The 24892-nt window shown below is 34.6% G+C and overlaps 1 protein-coding gene across 5 annotated transcripts in view; it reads right to left on the reverse strand.

Annotated features, from left to right (window-relative positions):
* WIPF2 (WAS/WASL interacting protein family member 2) overlaps positions 1-24892 on the reverse strand; it is a 62790-nt gene that overhangs the window by 26977 nt on the left and 10921 nt on the right. For all 5 annotated transcript variants that reach the window (XM_051994567.1, XM_051994564.1, XM_051994566.1 and 2 more), the window contains one exon: positions 843-965. In XM_051994567.1, coding sequence (XP_051850527.1) covers positions 843-902 — 60 coding nt within the window. In that variant the 5' untranslated portion in view covers positions 903-965. The remainder of the gene's footprint in view (positions 1-842; positions 966-24892) is intronic.

Below are 24892 nucleotides of genomic sequence, written 5' to 3' on the forward strand. Positions count from 1 at the left end.
ATTTGTCAAGAGTACTGTATTCTGTACCCCACATTACAGGAAGGACATAAACAACCTGAAAAATGTCCATAGGAGGGCAACAAGAATAGTAAAAGGTCTCCAGTCACATCCAAATCAGTTCAGAGAAATGTGGTTTAATCTGGAGATCCAGAAGGACATAATAGCTGTCTTCAAGTAGCTGAAGGATTGTTATGTGGAAAGATTAGTTTTATTCTGCTTGGCCATGGATGAAAGAACTACAGACAATGGGCAAAAGCTGTAATAGAAGCTGCGCAAAGACAGATTTGAGTTCTGTAACTTAATTAAAGTAAACTGAAAGTGGAATGAATTGTCACAGGAAGAAGTAGAAGAGGCTTCTTCACAAAAGGTCTTCAAGGAAAACTAAGTAGATGACCACATGAAAGAGACATGTTAAGATTCCTGATCAGGTATAGGATCAACTAGTTGGCCTCTTAGGTCCTTCTCTTTTTTTGTTAAATTTCTATTCATTGTTTAAAACTTAACTCAAATGCCATCTACTACATGAAGATTTTCTTGATAAGTACATAATGTCTGAATTCGCATAGTACTGTTTTACAATTTTCTAATGCATCTGTCACATAACACTATATATCTGTGGTTATTTCTTCTGCCCAGTAAGGAAAAGGACCCCAGATCTAACAGGTATGCATAGAATAGATGCTTAATTAGTATTTCTGAAGGAATGAACTGAATGAATAAATGACAAGAATTTTTGAAGAGAAACAAATACTTAAGATAGTGGCTGTACAAGTATATTAATGAGAGAAATTTACAGCAGCATTTTGATTTTGAGTCTAATGCTTTAGTGAATAGAAAGCTACCTGGTTAAAAGTGGGAGGTGGAGGTGGACCAGGTGGAGGTGGAGGAGGCGGAATCGGCATCCTTGCCTTGCTCCCAGTTGGTGCTGTCTTTTAACGGTTGGAAGCGTTGGGCCACTCATATACCTGCAAATAAAATTAATCTGTGCATAAAAATACTTCTTCACACTAAAATTAGATAGTTAAAAGAACCACTTACTATGTTAGGTGCCATTCCAGCTAAAGCAGTGTACACAACACATCCACCTCTCTGATACCTGACCATAGCATTAATAATACCTTTTAATTTTAATTTTAGTCACTAAAAGTATCTCAGAGAACTTTACTAAAAAAAAAAAAAAAAAAAAAAACCTCTAGTTTGGTGCTTCATTGCAGTCATCATTTTACAATTCAGAAAGAAAAAAGAAAAACTGATTTATGCAAAGTTACCCAACAGAGTTAAAACCAAGACCCTTCCTTAATATTCAGTAGTTGGCCTCAGGGATCTGAGGTATGACGTCCTAGGCACAGGAGAGTCAGACTCCACTTGGCATATTCCAACAAACTTCATTTCAGAGGAAAGTCCTACTGATGGCTAAAGATTCTAGTTCTAGTCATGAAAGACTAAAGATAGTAAATGAAAGATAAGAAAATTCCTTGAGACACATGACCTCTGCAAAAATAGTTAGAAATGGTCTTATTTTCCACACAAAAATTTGGTGGCAAAAGAAAATTAACACTAATGCTTCTTTTATTAAATGGGGTTATTAAATTGGGGGAGGAAGGGATTGGCATCATGAAAGTAAATTATTATCCTGGATTCTTAACCACAATCAGAAAATAACCTTTATCTAGAGCACCAAAATCTCATTTTTCTTCAAGCAAGTTTGGAAAAATGTTAAGTGATCAATGCTGTGCCCTAGATCTGCAGGATTAAGTTGTAAAGTATACTGGCATACTGCACTGCGGCATAATTGTCAGTAATGAGGTTTTTTGTTTGTTTTTTTTAGCAGCTTTTTATTTTCAAAATATATTTAAAGATAGTTTTCAACATTCACCCTTGTAAAATCTTGTGTTCCAAATTTTTCTCCTTCTCTTCCCTCACTCCTCCCCACAGACAGCAAACAATCCAATATATATTAAACACACACTATTCTTCTACACATATTTTCACATTTATCATGCTGCACAAGAAAAATCAGATTGAAAAGGGAAAAAAATTAGAAAGAAAACAAAAAGCAATCAAACCACCACAAAAAAAGTGAAAATAGGGGGCAGTTAGTTGGCATAGTGGATAGAGCACTAGCCCTGAAGTCAGGAGGACCTGAGTTCAAATTTGACTCAGACACTTAACACTTCTTAGCTGTGTGAACCCTGGGCAAGTCACTCAACCCCAATTGCCTTGGAGGGGAAAAAGTGAAAATACTATGTTGTGATCTACATTCAGTCCCAACAATCCTCTTTTTGGGTGCAAATGGCTCTCTCTATCACAAGTCTGTTTGAATTGGCCTGAATCACCTCATTGTGGAAAGAGCTACATCCATCAAAGTTGATTAGCACATTATGTTGTTGCTGTGTCCAATGTTCTCTTGGTTCTATTCACTTCACTCAGCATCAATTCATGTAAGTTTCTCCAGGTCTCTCTGAAATCATCCTGCTGGTCAATTCTTACAGAACAATAGTATTCTATAACACTCATATACCACAATTTATTCAGCCATTCTCCCAATTGATGGGCATCCACTCAGTTTCCAGTTTCTTGTCACTACAAAAAGAGCTGCTACAAATGTTTTTGCATCTGTGGGTCTCTTTCCCTTTTTTATGATCTCTTTGGGATACAGAGCAAGTAGTGATGCTCCTGGATCAAAGGGTATGCACAGTTTGATTGCCCTTTGGGCACAGTTCCAAATTACTCTACAGAATGGTTGAATCCATTCACAATTATTCCAACAATGTAGTAGTATCCTGGCCTTCCTACATGCCTTCCAACATTTATCATTATTTTTTCCTGTTATCTTAGCTGTCCTCTTATCCTGTCAGTGATATTTTTGATGAGATGTTTTCCACTGATCATAACAATTTCTTGACTCTCTTTGACCCTGAATTTGCTTTAAGTGTTTCTTCTACCTCAGCCATTCCTGATAGAAACAATAATTCATTTGATAGTGAGTGGCATTGGCCATGATAGTCTTCATCACATGATCTCTAAAATATTGCTTACAAAAAGCCTGCTTATGATGGTAGCAATCATGTTCTCAGACAAAGCAAAAACAAAAACCACTGACAATGAAGTAATATAAAAAATGTTTACAGCAAGTTTCTCTGATGAAGGCCTCATTACTCAAATACATACTGAGTAGAAAAATAAATCAAATTTTAAAAGCTAAGAGCCATTCCCCAAGTGATAAATGGTCAAAGGATATGAATAGGCAGTTTTCAGAAAAAGAAAACAAAGCTATCTATAGTTCATGAAAAAAATTATATAAATAAATATTGATTAGAGAAAGATAAATTTAAACAACTCTGAAGTATCCACCACACTTATCAAAAATGACAAAAAAATGATGAACTGTTGGTATAGCAGTGAACTGGTCTGACCATTTTGGAAAATAACCTGAAATTAGACTTAAAGGTCTATAAAACCATACATACCCTTTAACCCTACAGTACCACTACTAAGTCTGTATCCTAAAGAGATAGAAATAAAAAAATAAAAAAACCTAAATATACAAAAATATTTGTAGAAATTCTTTTTGTAATGGGAAAGAATTGGAAATTGAGGGGATGCTCATTTATTATGGAATGGCAGAACAAGTTCTGATAGAATATAGAATACTATTATGCTGTGGAAAATAGTGAGGGGACGATTTCAGGGGGAAAAAAAAGCATGCCAAGACCTACATAGACTAATGAAAGTGAACAGTAAGGAGAACCAAAAAATCATTTTGTACAGTAACAGCTTTGTTTTTTTTTTTAATATATTTTATTTTATTTTATAATAACTTTATATTGACAGAATCCATGCTAGGGTAATTTTTTTGCAACATTATCCCTTGCACTTGTTTCTGTTCCAATTTTTCCCCTCCCTTCCTCCACCCCACCCCAGACGGCAAGCAGTCCTATATATGTTAGATATGTTGCAGTATATCCTAGATACAATATATGTTTGCAGAACCGAACAGTTCTCTTGTTGCACGGGGAGAATTGGATTCAGAAGGTAAAAATAACCCGGGAAGAAAAACAAAAATGCAAATAGTTCACATTTGTTTCCCAGTGTTCTTTCTTTGGGTGTAGCTGCTTCTGTCCATCATTTATCAATTGAAACTCAGTTAGGTCTCTTTGTCAAAGAAATCCACTTCCATCAGAATACATCCTCATACAATATCGTTGTCGAAGTGTATAATGATCTCCTGGTTCTGCTCATTTCACTTAGCATCAGTTCATGTAAATCTCTCCAAGCCTCTCTGTATTCATCCTGCTGGTCATTTCTTACAGAATAATAATATTCCATAACATTCATATACCACAATTTACCCAGCCATTCTCCAAGTGATGGGCATCCATTCATTTTCCAGTTTCTAGCCACTACAAATAGGGCTGCCACAAACATTTTGGCACATATAGGTCCCTTTCCCTTCTTTAGTATCTCTTTGGGGTATAAGCCTAGTAGTTAACAGCTTTGTTGTAATGATGGTCAGCAAAGAAAGACTTGGCTACTCTAAACAATACAATGATCCAAGCGAAGTCCAAAGAACTCATGATGAAAAAATGCTATCCATCTCCAGAGACAGAACTAATGAGTTCTGCAAATTCAAGAACAATTTTCATAATTTATTTAGTTTTTGCTTCTTTTCACAATATCGCTAATATGGAAATGTTTCCCATGATTTCACATGTATAAGGTGATAGAATATTGTTTTCTTTCTCTCTAAGCGGGGAAGAAGTAGGAGGGAGAATCTGAAATTCTAAATTCAAAAAGAATGTTAAAAGTAAATAATGTTTTTTAACGGAAAAAAAAAGATCTGCCATTGATTTGTACACAGCTGATTCTCAAAGATTTTATATGGCTGGAAAAAGAGACATATAGGTCATTAGTTAATGATTTTCTCTCAGTCACCTTTATTTCAGTAACCCTCTGATAACATATATCACAAAAGCAAAGCACAAAATAGGGAAGATATTTGCTCACTAAAGCCACTGTGCTAGGGTAAGAGGGAAAAAGAGGGAAGCCAACACAGAGTCCAGATTAAAGAGGGATTCCCTATGGCTAACAGGTATGTCCTTATTTGCTGATGACATTATAATCACTGCAGAAGAATGCAGAATCACAAAATCACCTGCAAAAGTCTTAAAACCATTCAAAGGAGTTTGGCCTGTCTATATTTACAGGAAAAAAACAAGTAAAGATTTTCTATTGCCTGGATTTAATATGTAATTGGAAGAACACCCTATAGAGCTTGTCCAACAGCATATACAACAGAAGGAAACAATACAGATGAAGACTGAACTGAACTCAGAGTTGAGCAGCTAGAGAAAAACAAATTGTATCATTTTTCAAGGAAATGGCAAAGTTCTTTCAGTAATCCCAAGCTTCCCATTAAAGGTCATTTTTTCAATATTAATATTTTATTGGTATTGGTACAGAGCAATCAGACAACCACTGCCACTAAAGAAATCAAGAATATCACAAAGAAAGCAACAGAGAAACATATAGTGGGTATGAGCAGGTTACTACATACAAATAACACAGAACTATTAAGAGGATGCATAAAGGACATCATCAAGAACATGACAGGAAAAGACAAAGAGTAAGGGATGATAAGTGAACAGCAAGACTGATCCACTGGAAGATTCATAATTTCAGAGGAAATAGAGGAAACCTACAGTTCACTGGTGAATTCACTGTAGTGAAATCTTGGGAAATTATGGATGAACGAATCACTGGACAGACAGACATGATCAGTGATATAAATCATTTGAGGAAATTATCAAATTAACAAGACTAAAAATTTATTTGTGAATAAAGTGAATAAACCTGTTCTTCCTGTCTGTTTCTCTCCCAACCCCAAGACTTTAATTTCATGCCGTTTCCTGTATCTGCTTTGCCTCTTCCCATTCCCATCTTTTGAATTACTGGTCATTTGTTCTCCTATAGTAAAGAAAAGCCCATCCTCAAGAAAATTTCCCCTCCTTTCTCACACAACATACATAATCTTTAATCAATATCAGATACTCACAAAATTTGACCTTTGTTGATTTGATAATTTAAATCATTAAACAGACCTCCAAACTCATTCCTACCCCAACTCCCAATGAAAATAGTAAAGGCAGAAAAGAAACACAGATAATTAAGTGTCCCATTCAGAAGGTGGTGAGTATAAAACTGTTCAGAACAATCAAGAATAACAACTGATTTCTACAGACTTTCTTCTGTGATCCTTCCAACAATTCTGAAGAAGTAATATGGGGAAACTATGACCCCTATTTCACAACTGAGAAACCAGAGGCTCAGAAGTAATCAGTGACTTGCCTATGTTCTAATGACTAGTAAGCGTCAGAGAATTTTAAAAGGTCAGTGAATTTGGCAATGATGAAGTCATAGCCAATTCAAAATTCTAACCCAGAAAAGGCTGCTCCTTCTGCAAGAACAGGCTCTTCAAGAAGATAGATGGGGGAGAGAAGAATATCTTGTTTTCCAGTCTGTTTTTTAATACTACTGAGTTGCAACTAGAAACTAGAACACAACCAAGTTCAAAAGCTAAAGTACCAATTAGAAAGCAAAACATTTATCACAATGACATAATGGGAGAGTGGAGTTCCCAAGAAAAGATGCCAAGACCAACTATATTAAAAACTCAAAAATTCCCCCCAAAGTCTGTTAATTCCATTCCAAGCACAACAAAACTTTTTAACAGAGAATCAAACTCCACATACTGGAATGAAAGCTCATTTTCAGTCAGAGAAAATAAGCTATGCTATATAAATAGTTATCTGGAATATGGATAATTCAAGTACTTTTAATAACAATATAAAAACTCTCCCCAAGTTAAGGAGCTATTTTTAAAACTCACTTTTTAAAAATAAATTTTAATTTTTATTATTAAAAACCTAGTATCAACCAATACAAACATCTAACCATACAAAAGTAGAGCTTAAATGTTTTAGATTTAAAATTTAACATGCCATTTCTACCACTGCCCTGCCTGCTCAAGTTCCCTTCTGAAATGACAATTACTCATTTCTATTTATTTACTGAAAAGTCACTGATCCTTTTTTGGGATCACTACTATTATGCCTTCAATTCCTCCCTATACCACCCCACATCCTGACCAAAAATAAAAATTTGTCTCATATAATGATCCCAATGTTGGTCTAGTAGTGAGAATCAGAATCTGTGTAAAGGATATAAAACCTCCAATAATTTTCTACTACTCTTGAAGCAGTTAGGTCTTTGTCTGCATCTAAAAAGACAGATTTCTTCCTTAGAAGGAAAGAGGAAGTAAGAATAAAACAAGCATTGTATTTGGGAGACAATAGATTCATCCATAAATCTTCTATAGTTATGATGGGTTACTGCATTTATTACAATTCTTAAATCTTTTAAAGTTGTTTTCCTTTACCATGCTATAGTAATGGCATAAATTCTCTTGCTGCTGCTTATTTCACCCAGATCAATTCAATTAAATCCTCTAAAGTTTCTTTGACTTTATCCTTTCATCATTTTAAGAGTATAATATTCCTTTGCACTCATATATTATAATTTATTAAAGTTCCTGCTATGTGCCAAACACTGTTGTTTTGTCCTTTCACAATGAGGAACATGACATCAGGAATTCGATACCATTATTTGCAAATGAAATGGATTTAAATGAGGAAGAGCTGTGCAAAGTCACTTGCTTCGCTTTCTCTTCAAGAACCATCTGGATCCAGGGGCAAGATACAGCTTAGCATGGTCCTGGATATTGTGGAAGACTTTGGCCTTTTTAAGCCAAACATTGCTATAAGCACTGGAAATACATTTGTCTTCAAAGAGCTTACATTCTTACATGAAGTTCATCGTAGAGGATTCAATCCCATCCAAGCCTTTAGCATTTTTTTGAAATCCAATTATCTCCAACCCAGTTTTATCTACAAATCTATTTGAAAGGCATAGGGAGGTCCAAGATCCCAGAACCACTTCACTTCCACATTTGTGGCTTCTTCCTCTGGCTGCTGCTTCCCAGAATCTCCATTTTTAAGAGGATATGCAAGGCCAGCCAGGTCTTCATTCCTCTTCAGGTCTCTGGATGCTCTTCATTATGCCCTCGCCCATCAAATAAGGTGCAGCTTCCTTTTCTGTAGGGTCTTCCCCATTAGAACAGAAGCTCCTTGAGGACAGAATCTGACTTTCTTGCCAAGTACTGTACTAAATAATGGATAGATAGTCTCTGCCCTAGAGAATGCAAAGAGATGACACATAAAAGGGAAATGAAAAGGAAAAAGGGGAGAGGGATCTGGTAGCTGGGCAATGACATAATGGTTGGGGGAAATCTGGATAGCCCAGGCTCTTTCTCAAAATGAAGGTACCAGGAGGAACCCACAAGTTGAAGGGGGCTGAAGGATCAGAGAAAGAAAACAGCTGAGGCATGGTATTAAAGTACCAAAAATGAAGAATGGCTGGATTGTCTTTCTTTTTCAATGAATGTATATTCCCAGTGCTTAGTACATTTAGTACACTGACACATAATAAATGTCTCTTGTTGAAGTCAAGCTCAGAAACTACAGTTTGCATGCTCCATTCTCTTCCTTTCGAAAATTGGGGCATGGACCTTTCTTCAGTACTATGGAACCTCTCAAATTCTTCAACTTTTCAAATACCACTAAGTCAATAATCACATCCATCAGTTCTATCAATACCCAAAGGATATAGTTCATTTGGGACAATTAATTCATCAAGAGCAAACTAGATCAGGGATTTTTTTTTTTTTGGGAGTTAAGTGACTTGCTCAGAGTCACACAGGAAGTGTTAAGGGTCTGAGACCGGATTTGAATTCAGGTCCTCCTGACTTCAGGGCTGGTGCTCTATCACTGAGCCTATCTAGCTGCCCCAAGATAAAGGATTCTTTACTTAAGAATTCCATGGATAGATTACAGAGAGTCGAAAAGCTTGGATAGGAAAAACTTATTATCTTTATTTTAACTAACCTCTAATTGAAATTCAACATTTTCTTCAATTATAAAGATAAGTGACAAATCATTCTGGCTTCACCCACCTAGTAAAAAAGTCCCTTACACACACACACAAAAAAAGTGAACCCTAAATAGATGAATTCTGACTACTTCCTTATTTATTTTGGGTATCATTTCCCTATGGCCATTTACAATTAAAAAAAAATAAATAACACTCTCCTTGGCACAGAAAACAGAACCAAATCAAGATCAGAGAAATTCTCCCTTCTTTCTGTGGTCAGTTATGATCCCATCTGCCCTCAAGTTCTACCATTTTTACTGATATAGCCTCATTTTTCTTGAGTTCTATCTTCCTTCCTCCCACCCCAACAATAGTTTTTAAAAAACACACACACCTTTTTCTGTTACTTTTAGCTTATTTGCCAGCTTCAGCTCTGAGCTTTAGCACTCTACACTATTTTTAATGGCACGTTCATATTTTTTTTTACTTGCTTTCATCTTTCTAAACTCTAAATTGGGGATAAGATAAGTGTGAATTCCCTGCATATCTTCATCAGTCTCTTCAGACAATTCCCATTTTTTCCTCATTCAATTGTTCCTTTTGTAATTTCAATTTTTTTCCCCTTAAGTTTCCTAGTTAAATTTCAATCTGAAAACTTCCCCTGTGGAATTTTAGTTCATGGAATCCTATCTACCATTCCTTTGAAATATGCTTTTCAAAAATAAAGAATACATACAACACTATGCTCAGCTTTCCTCTTCTCTATCACAGATTCTAAGAGGGAGGCTTCCTATCATTTCCACTTAAGCAACTAGTTAGTGAGAATCAGATCCAGGATAAAATTTCCTTTTGTTGGTCCTCTGCCTTTTGAAGGATCAAATTATCATTAAGGCAAAACAAGAAGTCAGAGTAAAGAGAAGAGAGTGCCATTAGATGTCTGTGTAATTGAGTTCTCCTATTACTATTACATTAAACCTCTTTACCTAGGTTGCGATCTACTCCCTGAATTCAACTATTTCCTTTTATCTGCTTCAGTCCTACAGTATATTCTGACCACAAAATAATATTCCCTATACTGGTTCTTGGGTGTCCTCATTTAAATATACCTTCTCAATAGACAATGTTGTAAAGAATAGGGGGAAAAAAGTTAGTCTTCTAAAGAATTTTAAAGTAAGTGCCCAAAAGGGCTATTAAACTGTCCATACAGTATCTGTACTGGGCCTATACCCCAAAGAGATCATAAAAAAGGAAAAGAGACCCACATGTGCAAAAATGTTTGTAGCAGCCCTTTTTGTAGTGGCAAGGAACTGGAAACTGATCAGATGCTCATCAGATGGAGAATGGGTGAGTAATTTATGGTATATGAATGTTATGGAATATTATTGTTCTATAAGAAACGACCAGCAGGATGATTTCAGAGAGGTCTGGAGAAACATACATAAACATATGTGAAGTGAAGTGAGCAGAACCAGGAGATCATTATACATGGCAACAGCAAGATTCTTCAATGATCAATTCTGATAGGCATAGCTCTTTCCAACTATGAGGTGATTCAAGGCAATTCTAATTTTAATTCTATATAATTCTAATTATTCTAATAAGACTTGAGATAGAAAGAGCCATCTGCACCCAGAAAGAGAACTATGAAGACTGAATATGGATCACAACATAGTATTTTTCACTTTTTTTTTTTATTGTTGCTGTTTGCTTGCTTGTTTTTTCTGATTTTTCTTGTGCAGCATGATAAATTTATGCTCATGCTTTGCTTAACTGATCTGTGACATGTCTTCAGAAATCTTATAACCAGCATGGCACATACTGAAGAGAAATGTATCCCACTGGATTCTGAGTCAGAGGATTTTGGTTTGAACCTTTAACCTTCCAATCTACTTGGATGACTAAAATAAGTCACATAAGCTTTCGAAAGTTATATTTCTATAGACTATTTCTACATATATATCTATATATCTATAAAAGGCCTCCTAAGAATCTCCTCTAGTTCTAATCAGTGACCTTCTTCCTTCCACAAAAGAGCCAATGTCCTGACAAAAGAGACAATGTCTTTAAGGAGAGGGATTATTCATATTTGTCTTTTTATCTTCAGTACCTAGCAGTACTCAGCAAATGTTCAATTCTTTTAGTCATGTCCTACTCTTCATGATCCCATCTGAGGTCGTCTTGGCAAGACACTGAAATGTTTTGTCAATTTCTTCTCCAATTCTTAGATAGACGAAGAAACTGAGGCTAAAAGGATTAAGTGACTTTCCTAGGGTCACATAGCTAGTTAAGTCTGAGACCAGACTTGAACTGGGAAAGATGAATCTTCCTGAGTCCAGGTCTAGTACTCCATATACTGTGCCATCTAACTGTCCCATCTAACTGTCCCAGTACTTAGTAGGTACCTAATAAATGCTTCCCAATTATTAAATCTTGTTTCTTTAATTCAATTTCCTAATATCTTGTGCCAAAATTCCTGACATAAATTCATTTTTCAGAACGCAGTTCTGGGAAATAGTTTTTCATAACTTTTTTCTCTATGCTTCTCAACACAAAGGCATTAAGCTGATTGTATTTAAATAACTGAGAACCTGACTTATTTTAAATGTAAGAAGTATATAAAATTAGGTTTTCACAGATATTGTCAAAACAGGATGAAGAGAGGGGTGAAATATCTTGTTAAGATATCTCCAACCAATAACCTGGTGAGGCAAGAAACTGGCTCAACAACAAAGTTCCTGATAAAGGGGCCAGGCCTAAACCAGCTAGGGTCAATGACAGAGCACTGAGGAGGATTATAACTCTAATTGCAAATCCAAGCAATTGTAACCAACTCTGATAGTAAATCCTACCAATTGTAACTAACTCTGATTGTAAATGCAACCAATCCAATTCTTGAAGGGAAGGGTAAAGAACAGAACTAACAGTATAAAGCCTGCTCCCACTTTTGTATTCTGTGTGTCCTGCCGGTGAGCAAGCCCCCTTCTCATGAGAATCCTTGAATAAAGGGCTCTTCTCTCATTCTAAAAGATCAATAGTAACATTACTCCTGGACTAGCTTGCAAGTGCAGCTCATCCCAGGCTTACTCCCCAATGCTGCTAGGTTCCAAAGAGTCTTTTTGATAATATAAATCAACCAAAATAGACTAGAAAGTACTTTAGATACCATAATTAATTTTAAGCTTTTAACCAAGTAACATGTCTATAAAATAAGAGCTTATAAAGTTAATTAAAAGATAAAACCCTAACACAGCTAAAACCATCTTCTTATACTTACTAGATGTCCTTAGTTCAACTGTTTTTGCTTTGATCTCTGCTTTAATTCTTCAAGAGGCCTTTATTCCCCTCCAAAAACAAGGGGGATCCTGACTCAAATTAAGACTGTGGGGGAGCCAAGGAACCTGACCCCAAAAAGCAGGCAATCCTCATTTCAAAAGCTTAGAAAACAAGTTCCTAAGTTTTATGATAATCAATTACAAAAATCAATTGTAGAAAACTACTGATTATAGTTCAGTTCTCCTCACTAACACATATCAAATTATGTAGAATCCAATTCAACTTCTTTCCAACATAAGAAAAGCAAGAAAGTACAATTAGCATCTACTGAACTTTTTACCAACTACAGATATCTGTCTGGTTTATACAAAGCAAATCAAGAGTACAGCACCACTGTTTCTTTAAAGAAAAAACAAAGATGACAGGAAAAAATAATGATGAATGTTGGAAGGGATGCGGGAAAACTGGGACACTGATGCATTGTTGGTGGAGTTGTGAACGAATCCAACCATTCTGGAGAGCAATCTGGAATTATGCCCAAAAAGTTATCAAACTGTGCATACCCTTTGATCCAGCAGTGCTACTACTGGGCTTATACCCCAAAGAGATACTAAAGAAGGGAAAGGGAACTGTATGTGCCAAAATGTTTGTGGCAGCCCTGTTTGTAGTGGCTAGAAACTGGAAAATGAATGGATGCCCATCAATTGGAGAATGGCTGGGTAAATTGTGGTATATGAACGTTATAGAATATTATTGTTCTGTAAGAAATGACCAGCAGGATGAATACAGAGAGGCTTGGAGAGACCCACATGAACTGATGCTAAGTGAAATGGGCAGAACCAGGAGATCATTATACACTTCGACAATGATATTGTATGAGGATGTATTCTGATGGAAGTGGATCTCTTTGACAAAGAGACCTAACTGAGTTTCAATGGATAAATGATGGACAGAAACAGCTACACCCAAAGAAAGAACACTGGGAAACGAATATGAACTATTTGCATTTTTGATTTTCTTCCCAAGTTATTTTTACCTTCTGAATCCAATTCTCCCTATGCAACAAGAGAACTGTTCGGTTCTGCAAACATATATTGTATCTAGGATATACTGCAATATATCTAACATATATAGGACTTCTTGCCATCTTAGGGGAGGGGGTGGAGGGAGGGAGGGGAAAAATCGAAACAGAAGCGAGTGCAAGGGATAATGTTGTAAAAAAAAATTACCCTGGCATGGATTCTGTCAATATAAAGTTATTATTAAATAAAATAAAATTTAAGAAAGAAAGAAAGCAAGCAAGAAAGCAAGCAAGCAAGCAAGCAAGCAAGCAAGCAAGCAAGCAAGAAAGAAAGAAAGAAAGAAAGAAAGAAAGAAAGAAAGAAAGAAAGAAAGAAAGAAAGAAAAAAAGAAAGAAAGAAAGAAAGAAAGAAAAAACAGCTGTAAATGTTCCCAAGATGAAAATCTTCTGATCTCAAAGTCTAGACCAAATCTTAAGTAGCGTCCAGTGACTGGGAGATATTTAGTAGAAAAAGAAAGCCAGTTGCTCCTGGAGAGAGAAAGTAACACAATGAAGAATGAGTTTTTTGTTTAACGTTATTTGAATCCAGCCCTGTAAGAAGCTGAAGGTCTTCCTGGCTGGCTTCATTAACCCACTTAAGTAAGCATTTCAAGATTCACAGACCATGGGCATAAAACAATTCACTGGCAAATATATCCACAGATGAACATGCTAAGCACTATGCCAAGCACTTCCCTTTGGCATTTAATTCATAGGAGATGGCCATTTTCCACAGTTCCCACCCAAAGATTATTCCAATTAATAGTGCAATAAATCCAATGTCATTAGAACAAAATGAGTAAGTGAAGACTGTTAAGAATTTAATTTCAAAACTGAATAGATGCCTATCAGCTGGATAATGCTGAGTAAGTTATGGTATATGAATGTAATGGAATATTATTGTTCTGTAAGAAATGACCAGCAGGAGGATTTCAGAGAGGCCTGGAGAGATTTACATGAACTGATGCTGAGTGAAGTGAGTAGAACCAAGAGAATATTATACATAGCAAAAACAAGATTATGTGGATGATTAATTGTAATGAATTTGGCTCTTTTCAACAATGAGGTGATTCAAGGTAATTCCAATAAACCTGGGATGGAAAGAGCCATTTGCCTCTAGAAAAGACTGGTGACTGAATGTGGATCACAGTATAGTATTTTCACCTTTTTTCTGATGGTGGAACTGTTTGTTCATTTCTTCCCTTTGATCTAATTTTTCTTGCACTACATGATAAATGTAGAATTATGTTTGGAAGAATTACACGTTTAATAATTTGTATTGGATTACTTGTTATCTAGGAGAGAAAGGGAGAAGAATTTGGAACACAAGTTTTGCAAGAGTGAATGCTAAAAATGATCTTTGCATATATTGTGAAAAATAAAAACCTATTATTATTTTTTTAAAAAAGAATATAATTCCAAATTCAAACATATTCAACAATGTTACTGACTCAACTGAATGACTGCCCCCTTTTTCTGTCCCTAGACATTAGTTCACATTTAATAGTGTTTTAATGTTTGTACTGTACATATTTTTTTATTACTATCCTCATTTCACTTGATCTCTGACCAGAGAAAAGCTATACAAACTCCAGAACACCCTACATTTCTAAGTGATTTGTTATGGGCATGGGCTTCAATTTCCTGTCCATAACTAGGACAGTACTACTCAGCAACAGAACTTGCTGTGAGAATTTTTTAGCACCAGGATCAAATATCAACTCCTTCATCCTTTACAATTAATATACAATTATTTGTATAATTTGGAAAAGCAATTTGAAATTTATGCAAATAAAATGGCTACAATGTTCATATTCTCTAACTCAGAGATCCCATGGTTAAGTATATGTCCCAAAAGAGCCAATGATAAAAAGGTTCTAAATATGCCAAAATATTTATAGCAGCACTTTTTTGTGGTAACAAAGACCTGGAAACAAAATGGATGTCCACCAACTGAGGAATGTCAAATTGTGGTACATCAATCTAATGGAATATTACTATACTATAAGAAATGACAAATATAAATACAGAGAAGTATTTTAAAAGTCTTTCACAAAATGATAAAAAGGGAATTAAGCAGAACCAGAGGGGAAAATATACACAATGATTATAACAATATTTTACATAAAAGAATATTTTTTAAAAGAAAATTACAAAATTATAAAGGATTATGAAGATTGACCCTAAGGAATAAATAATCAGACCTCTCCGACCTATTTTGCAAAGTTAGGGGTTTCACTCACTTGGAACATTGTATATAACAGTAGATTTTTTTCCATATATATTGATTGGTTTTGATAATTTTTTCCCTTTATTTGAAAAAAAAATTGATAAAGAGATATATTTCTAAGTAAGGGAGGACTATAGATGGAGTTTAATAAAATATTTCATTATAAAGTACAATGTAAAAATGAAATAAACAATTCATTAATAAAAATCTGTTTAAAAAAAAAAAACCTTTCACAACCCAGTTTACAACAACCTGCCAGCTTTGCTGTTCTCCTATGATATTCTGCCTTTGCATGAAACATTCTCATGACTAAATTGTTTCCCTGCTTCTAAGTTTTTGCCAAGTTCAGCTCAAGCCTTATATCCCCAGTCCTTTCCTAATTCCTAATGTTAATATCTCTCCTAAGATATTAAATCATAATTACCTTTATATATTTTCTATTTAAGAATTTCTTTCCCCTCAAAAAAATATAACTGTCTCAAGGGCAGAGACATTAGTTTTTTACTTTATATCTTCAAGAACCTACCACAGCATTTGTGTTTAGTAACTGTTCTCTAACATTCTTGTTAGCGGGATACTATCATTGTTCCCATTTTACAGATGAAGAAACTAAGGGTAAGTAACTTGTTCATCATTTATTCAGTGTCACATATAAAATTCAAAATGAACTCTCCTGCCTTCAAGTCCAACTCATAATCCAATATATATGCAGCAGCATCAGAAATATCAATTATTTCTAAGAAAGGAGAGGGAAATGCAGACAGAAAAGAGAAGCTTTAGAACAGGTATACTCAAACTTGTTTATTTAAATGAATATCAATATAAATGATATTTTTTATAATCCTAAATATTTTACTTTGTGCTTTTAAAAACAGTTATCAGGGAAAGAGTACATTGGCTTGCTTCACCAAGCTTCACCAAGCTACTAAAAAAAAAAAAAAGATCAAGAACATCTGAAGAAGGAATGACTAAATAAGTTATGGTATATGAAAATAATGGAATATTATTGTTCTATAAAAGTGAACAGGCTAATTTTAGAAAAGCTAGGAAAGATTTACATTAGCTGATGCTGAGCGAAATAAGAACCACCTATACGAACGTTATGGAATATTATTGTTCTGTAAGGAACGACCAGCAGGATGAATACAGAGAGGACTGGCAAGACTTACATGAACTGATGCTGAGTGAAATGAGCAGAACCAGGAGATCATTATATACCTCAACAATGATATTGTTTGAGGATGTATTCTGATGGAAGTGGACTTCTTTGATAAAGAGAGCCTTAATTGATCAAAGATGGACAGAAGCAGCTACACCCAGAGAAAGAATACTGGAAATGAATATAAACTGCTTGCATTTATGTTTTTCCTCCCGGGTTATTTATACCTTCTGAATTCAATTCTCCCTGTGCAACAAGAAAACTGTTTGGTTCTACACACATATATTGTATCTAGGATATACTGCAACCCATTCAACATGTAAAGGACTCTTGCCATCTGGGGAAAGGGGTGGAGGGAAGGAGGGGAAAAATCGGAACAGAAATGAATGCAAGAGATAATGCTGTAAAAAATTACCCTGGCATGCGTTCTATCAATAAAAAAATTATTTAAAAAAAAAAAAAAAGAAAAGAAATAAGAACCACCAGGAAAACATGGTGCACAACAATAACACACTGGACAATGGATCAACTATGACAGACTTGATTCTTCTCAGCAGTTCAATAACCAAAGGCTATCCTAATAAACTTTGGACAGAAAATGCCTTCCATGTCCAGAGAGAACATCAAAGACTGAATCAACACATGCTATATTCACTTTATTTCCCCTTTTTTCTAGTTTTTCCTCACTGTGGTTTTTCCCTTTTGTTCTGACTTTTCTTTCCCAACCTGATTGATAAAGAAATATGCTTTAAAAAAAAAAAAGAAAGAAAAGAAAAGAAAAAGAAAAGAGAATGTACAAGTATAAAGTATAACCACAAATAATCATTTTTACATATAACTGGGAAAATAAAACAAACAAAAAAGAATAAAAGATTAAAAAAGAAAGAAAAAAAGCACATTTGAAGAGGAAGAAAGTGATAAGGAAAAACATAGCACTATATATATAACAAGTATTCTATAAATAATAGTTGAATTAACCTGAGGTTTCTCTAAGACTTCATAACAGTCTTAAACATAACATAAAACCCCCTACAAAGGAATTCCCATCACACTCAAGGGAGTCAGATATCCAACCTTGAGGTCATTTGACTTGTCTCTTTCACAATATTTCTTTCTACTACTAAAAAGCAACTGCCTACCTTGGAGCAGTTAGATGACACAGTGGATAGAGCACCAATCAATCAGGAGGACCTGAGTTCAAATTTGATACAGACATTTAACACTTCCTAGCTGTGTGACCCTGGGCAAGTCACTTAATCGCAATTACCTCACAAAATTTTGAAAAATTTAAAAAAAGATAAAAAAATAAAAATAAAAATCAACTATAGAGAAAGGTAGCACTTAACACCAGCCATGGTGACATGATAGCCTTGTTCAAAAGGATCCCAATATGAGTAATGAGTCTATGAATGAGGTGGCAGCTATTCATAAGTGTTCAGAGATCATTTCAAAAGACTAATGGACCAAATGAATCTCTATATCTAGGTGAAAGAATTTATAGACACAGAGCCAAAACACCTTTTCAAATGTGCTAAGGCAGAATATGATCTCCAAGTTTGTCAAACAAGGGTCAAATTTCCAATTAAAGTAATTTATCTAAGATCCATTAAGATGTAAAGGGAAAAAACACGGAATAACTATTCCTATTATCAGTTTTATGAAGAAAATCATCCTATTAAGATAATTGACTTATCTTAATGTTAGGTATCTTTTATAGAAATCTTGGTTTTCTATGTAGGGAAAAAAAGAAAGGGCCATATTCAAAAAAATAAGATGTTCAAAGCAAAAAATAAATTTTAAAAAATTTTCCAAAGAAATAGCATCCCAATATAATTTATTTTTGCCTGATGTTATATTTGATGCTCACAGGAAATTCTTCCTAGGATATAATTTAATCATGTAACTTTGGTGGGACAAATCTCTATTTCATGGATAAGATAGATTTCAAAACAAACTTTTTCTTAGTAAAAGGCATTTTGCTTCATGGAAACAAAATTTGTAATCAAACAAGGAATAGAGCCCATAAAAGACTAAACAGATAACTATAACAACATAAAATTTGATTATTATTAATTTTTTTTTTTTTTGCTGAGACAATTGGGGTTAAGTGACTTGCCCAGGGTCACACAGCCAGGACGTGTTAAGTGTCTGAGACCACATTTGAACCCAGGTCCTCCTGACTTCAGAACAGGTGCTCTATCCACTTCCAACTAGCTGCCTCCAAATTTGAAATTTTTAAATGAAAATTTAATAGGACAAATTAGAGTTGGAAAAATGTTTGCATTATATATCACGAATAAAAAGTGTACTATCTAAGAAACTATCTAATGCAAAAACATGCAAATAACACCAGGAATCATTCTCTAAAATATAGTCAAAGTATACAATATAAAGTTTTCAAAGAAATATTGAGTTTTAAATGACTCCATGATTATTTTCATGTGAATTTTAAATAATTACATGAAAACATGTTCCATAACACTAATAAGTAAAATGATAATGAAAACATTTCTGAGCTTTCATTTATCAAGCAAGTTGGCAAAGATAACAAAAAGGAGAATAATTAATTTTAGAGTAGCTATAAAACAGAAACATATTACATTATTGGTATAACTATAAGTTGGTCCAACTATTCTGGATAATGATTTGGAATTATTCAAGAAAAACGCCAAAACTTTCCCTTTGACCTTTGAGACTCAATGATTATACCACAAAACATACATCAAAGAAGTCAAAGAAAGGAACAAAAAGGGTGCCATCAGTGGGTGAACACCTGAAAAAACTACAGTATATAAATATAAATGAAATATTATTGTGTGGTAAATTAGGAAATCAGGGAAATATATAAAGACTTTCATTAGGCAATGAAGAGTAAAATTAACAGAACCAAAAGAACAAGAAGACAATAACAATAAAAATGAACATCTGAAAGAAAATAGAGCTCTAAATAATTTAAAAACCAAGGCAAAGTTCTGAAGAATGAACATAAAGCCTAATTCCTCCCTCTATAGAGGCAAGAAAGGCAAAGAAAGACTAGAGGAGTTTTTAATCAGGGATCTGTGGATATGTTGGGAGGGAAAAGAGGAAAATAAATATAAAATTAGATGGGGGGAAAAATTACAATTTTAGCTTTTCTAATCTCTATCTGAAATTTATCATTTCCTTTTATTATGATTTTTTTTTAAGTATGATCCTGACAAAGAATTCTTTTGCCAGACTACTAAAGGGATCTTGATACAAAAAGGTTAAGAACTTCTGGTCTTTCTTAGAATATCAATCACATGCAATGTGAGATAAAGTCATTACCGATCTTTTTTCTTAATTGTTACTCTTTGTCACAAGGAAGTGAGGAGGAATGGGAGGATTAATCCAGAAATAACTATAATATAAAGATAAAAGGGAACAATAAAACTTAAAAAAAAAAAAAAAAGAAAAGAAAAAGAAAAAATACTGTAGTAATTTTTGGTTGTACCTATAGGAATAAAAGCATAAATATTATTCCCACTATTAGCACTTAAATTTAAAATCCTCAAAAGGGGAGGGGGGAGAAAATCCTGTGGTTCTCTCTTTGTAAATATTCATAGTTACCTCTGGAATTCAAGCTTTTATCACCTCTGATCTGGATTATTTCAACAACCTCCTAAATGCTATCCCTGCCTCAAGTGTCTCACAACTATTCCAGTCCACATACAATTGCCAAAGTAATATTCCTTAACTGCATTTGACTCCCAATTCAATCTAATACAGTGGCTTCCTACCATCTCTTATAATAAAATATAAACTTTGATGTTTAGTTTTTAAAGTTCACAATCTAGTCCCAAGCATCCTCATCAGCTTCAGTGAACATTACTTCTCCCACACTGTTTCTCACACAGAACATGTTTCCCATCTCTGGGTCTTTGCACCGGTCATCCCACAGGCTTGAAATGTACTACAGTTGCTTCTTTCCATCTTGCCCTTTAAGATGATGATTATTCTCTGCAGAGAAAGCTTTTCCTCATCCCTTCCCCAATCCTAGCAACAACTAGTACCTTTCCTCTCAAACTACCTGGTGTTTAATTGGTTTTGTTTTTATTCACTTTACAATCATACAGCATTTGCTTATTTATTTACTTCTTTCCCATTAGGATGTAAGCTTCTTTTAAGGAGGGAATGTTTAATTTTTTTGTAATTGTATCCCCAGTGCCTGGAACATAGAAGGTGCTTAATAAGTCTTGATTGATTGAGACAAGGAAACAGAAGGAAGAAAAAAATAGAATTTATGAAAATATATTTTCTTCCATAAATACAAAATCGCAGCATAAAAATGCAAGAATAGCTCTGAAATCATTGTGGCATTTCCTTTTTTTGTTTTGTTTTATAGAAAAATATCTTTCTCTCTCTCCCCACCTCCTCCCCCTAAAACCAAAGCACTCTCATTTAAAATGATTACTGATCAATGAGAGGTCCACCCAAGTAATCAATTAGATAAACCACAGTTGCAAATAGTGATCTCAAGGGCAGGAATAGTAGTAACTACTGCAAATACCATTTGAAAATTGAAAATCTTTTCTGAAAATCATCCAGCACAAAGCCCACTGGCCCCTGGGCTTCACCTTTAAACTTCAAGTTAAGAAAAAATTTCAAGCCAGATGACCTGGTTAACACAGCAATGGTGTCAAAGGTATTTACTGGTATTATCAACAGTAATTAATGAAGAAAATCTCAACAGTATGCTAAGGACAAAGTCAATGACCAATTAATAATCAAATGAGACTATAAAGTATAAGAATTTTATGATGATTGTACTAGCTAAAACTATTTCCACAGAATTGGATAATCAGCATAATATAGTATGCCTCAGGTCAATCAGCCCTTATGCCAATGAACAGACAGTTTTTCTAGAAGAGCAGTTCTTAAGATTTTAGCAATTCTATGAATTTGGATAGGAAAAATTACACCTTTGTTTTAATAAAATTGGTGAATGTCTGTAATCCTACATATTTTACTTTATGCATTTAAAAACATCATTCTGAGTAGAGAATTATTCAGCAGATTGCCAAAAGGGTAATAATACAAATAAAAATAAAAAAGTTAAGAACTAAGCCCTTGCCTCATATATTCCTTAGAACAGAAACAGATACCACTTAACAAAACTAGCCACTTGTAACCTTAACAGTCTGACTCTTTAGAAACTTCGAAGGGCAGGCCTTAGGAGAAACAGGAACTACCTCCTTAAAGACTGTCCAGTTAAGACAAAACAAACCTCCTCCCTTTACTGAGCCTTAGATTCCATAGCTTTATGATTATAAACAATTATGTCATTCTCAGTCTCAAATGCCTTAATTTTTTTTTTAATCAAGCTTTTTTTAAAATAATTTTTTATTGACAAAATCCATGCCAGGGTAATTTTTTACAACATTATCCCTTGCACTCATTTCTGTTCCGGTTTTTTCCCTCCCTCCTTCCACCCCCTCCCCCAGATGGCAAGAAATCCTTTACATGTTAAATAGGTTACAGCATATCCTAGATACAGTATATGTGTGCAGAACTGAACAGTTCTCTTGTTGCACAGGGAGAATTGGATTCAGAAGGTAAAAATAACCCGGGAAGAAAAACAAAAATGCAAGCAGTTTATATTCATTTCCCAGTGTTCTTTCTTTGGGTGTAGCTGCTTCTGTTCATCCTTGAGCAATTGAAACTGAATTAGTTCTCTTTATCAAAGAGATCTACTTCCATCAGAATACATTCTCATACAGTATCGTTGTTGAGGTATATAATGATCTCCTGGTTCTGCTCATTTCACTTAGCATCAGTTCATGTAAGTCTCTCCAAGCCTCTCTGTATTCATCCTGCTGGTCATTTCTTACAGAACAATAATATTCCATAACATTCATATACCACAATTTATTCAACCATTCTCCAATTGATGGGTATCCATTCATTTTTCAGCTTCTAGCCACTACAAACAGGGCTGCCACAAACATTTTGGCACATACAGGTCCCTTTCCCTTCTTTAGTATCTCTTTGGGGTATAAGTCCAGGAGAAACACTGCTGGATCAAAGGATATGCACAGTTTGATAACTTTTTGAGCATAGTTCCAAATTGCTCTCCAGAATGTCTGGATGTGTTCACAATTCCATCAACAATGTATCAGTGTCCCTGTTTTCCCACATCCCCTCCAACATTCCACATTATCTTTCCCTGTCAGAAGCAGCTACACCCAAAGAAAGAACACTGGGAAATGAATGTAAACTGCTTGCATTTTTGTTTTTCTACCCGGATTATTTATACCTTCTGAATTCAATTCTCCCTGTGCAACAAAAAAACTGTTCGGTTCTGCACATATATACTGTATCTAGGATATGCTGTAACCTATTTAACATGTAAAGGATTTCTTGCCATCTGGGGGAGGGGGTGGAGGGAGGGAGGGGAAAAAATTGGAACAGAAGTAAGTGCAAAGGATAATGCTGTAAAAAATTACCCTGCCCCCAGAGAAAGAACACTGGGAAATGAATATAAACTGCTTGCATTTTTGTTTTTCTTCCCGGATTATTTATACCTTCTGAAGTCAATTCTTCCTGTGCAACAAGAAAACTGTTCGGTTCTGCACACATATATTGTATCTAGAATATACTGTAACCCATTCAACATGTAAAGGACTGCTTGCCATCTGGGGGAAGGGTGGAGGGAGGGAGGGGAAAAATTGGAACAGAAGTGAATGCAAGGGATAATGCTGTAAAAAAATTACCCTGGCATGCATTCTATCAATAAAAAGTTATTTAAAAAAAAAATTACCCTGCCATGGGTTCTATCAATAAAAAGTTATTTAAAAATAAAATAAAATAAACCAAAAATAAATAAATAAATAATAAGACCATGGAAGAACCAAATAAAAAAAAAAAAAAAGAAATGGGCAATTAGGTCCACACTTTCAGACACAGTCAATAAGCTCTTTCGTTTTGCTCAACTCTTTTTTACTTTTGTTTCTCTTATTAAGCCCAATGCTTAGCACAGTGTCTGGTACATAAGTACTTAATAAATGGTTAGTGATTTGTTCACTGATCTGTAACTACAAAGATTTCTAGTGGAGAACGCGTGAAGGGTAACAACTGTATATAAAAAGTATCTTCAATAAGATATTTAGAAAGAAAATATTATGTAGAAGTGGCTGTCCACTATGGTATTTATTGCACACCTGGTATAAAACCAGAGTATAAAAGTCACACACTTCCCAAGAATGTCCTCTAGTACAAGGCAAACAGGAAGAGGACTTCTAGACCAGTCAGTTAAAATGAGCCAACGAGGTAAGCATAAAGGATCTCCTTCTAGGCCACAACTTTAATTACACTAGCTAACAGAAAAACAAAAACAGCCAAGTTTGTTTTTTTTTTTTTTACTACCAACTTTATTTTCACATATATTTTTCCCTCCCTAATTATATTTTTTTTTAACTTTTATTTTATATGCCTAAAGAGCTATAAAAATCGATCCAGCAGTCTTACTACTGGGTCTGCACCTCAAAGAAGTGATAAAAAAGGGAAAAGGACCCACAATTGCAAAAATGTTTGTGGCTGTCCTTTTTGCAGTGACAAGGAACTGGAAAACTGGATACCCATCAAGTGGAGAACAGCTGAATAAGTTATGGTATATGAATGTTATGGAATATTATTGTTCTGTAAGAAATGACCAGCAGGCTGATTTCAGAGAGTCCTGTAGAGACTTACTTACTAACTAATGCTGACTGAAGTGAGTAGAACCATGAGAATATTATACACAGTAGCAACAAGATTATGTGATGATTAACTGTGATGAACTTGGCTCTTTTCAACAATGAGGTGATTCAAGGCAATTACAATAGACTTGTGATGGAAAGAGCTACATGCATCCAGAGAGAGAAAAAAACTACGGAGACTGAATGTGGATCAAAACATAATATTTTCACTTTTTGGTGTTTCTATTCTTTGTTTGCTTGGGTTTTTTCCTCACTTTTTTTTCTTTCACCTTTTGATCTAATTTTTCTTGTGCAACATAACAAATACGGAAATATGTTCAGAATTACAAATTTAACTTATATTGGTTTGCTTGCTAAGGGAGGGAGAAAAATTTGAAACATAAGGTTTTGCAAAGGTGAATGTTAAAAACTATCTTTGCATATATTTAGAAAACTAAAAAACTATTTTTTAAAAAGTATTGCATTTA

The sequence above is a fragment of the Antechinus flavipes genome, chromosome 4 (genome assembly GCF_016432865.1).
Source record: "Antechinus flavipes isolate AdamAnt ecotype Samford, QLD, Australia chromosome 4, AdamAnt_v2, whole genome shotgun sequence".
NCBI classification, from domain to species: Eukaryota; Metazoa; Chordata; class Mammalia; order Dasyuromorphia; family Dasyuridae; genus Antechinus; species Antechinus flavipes.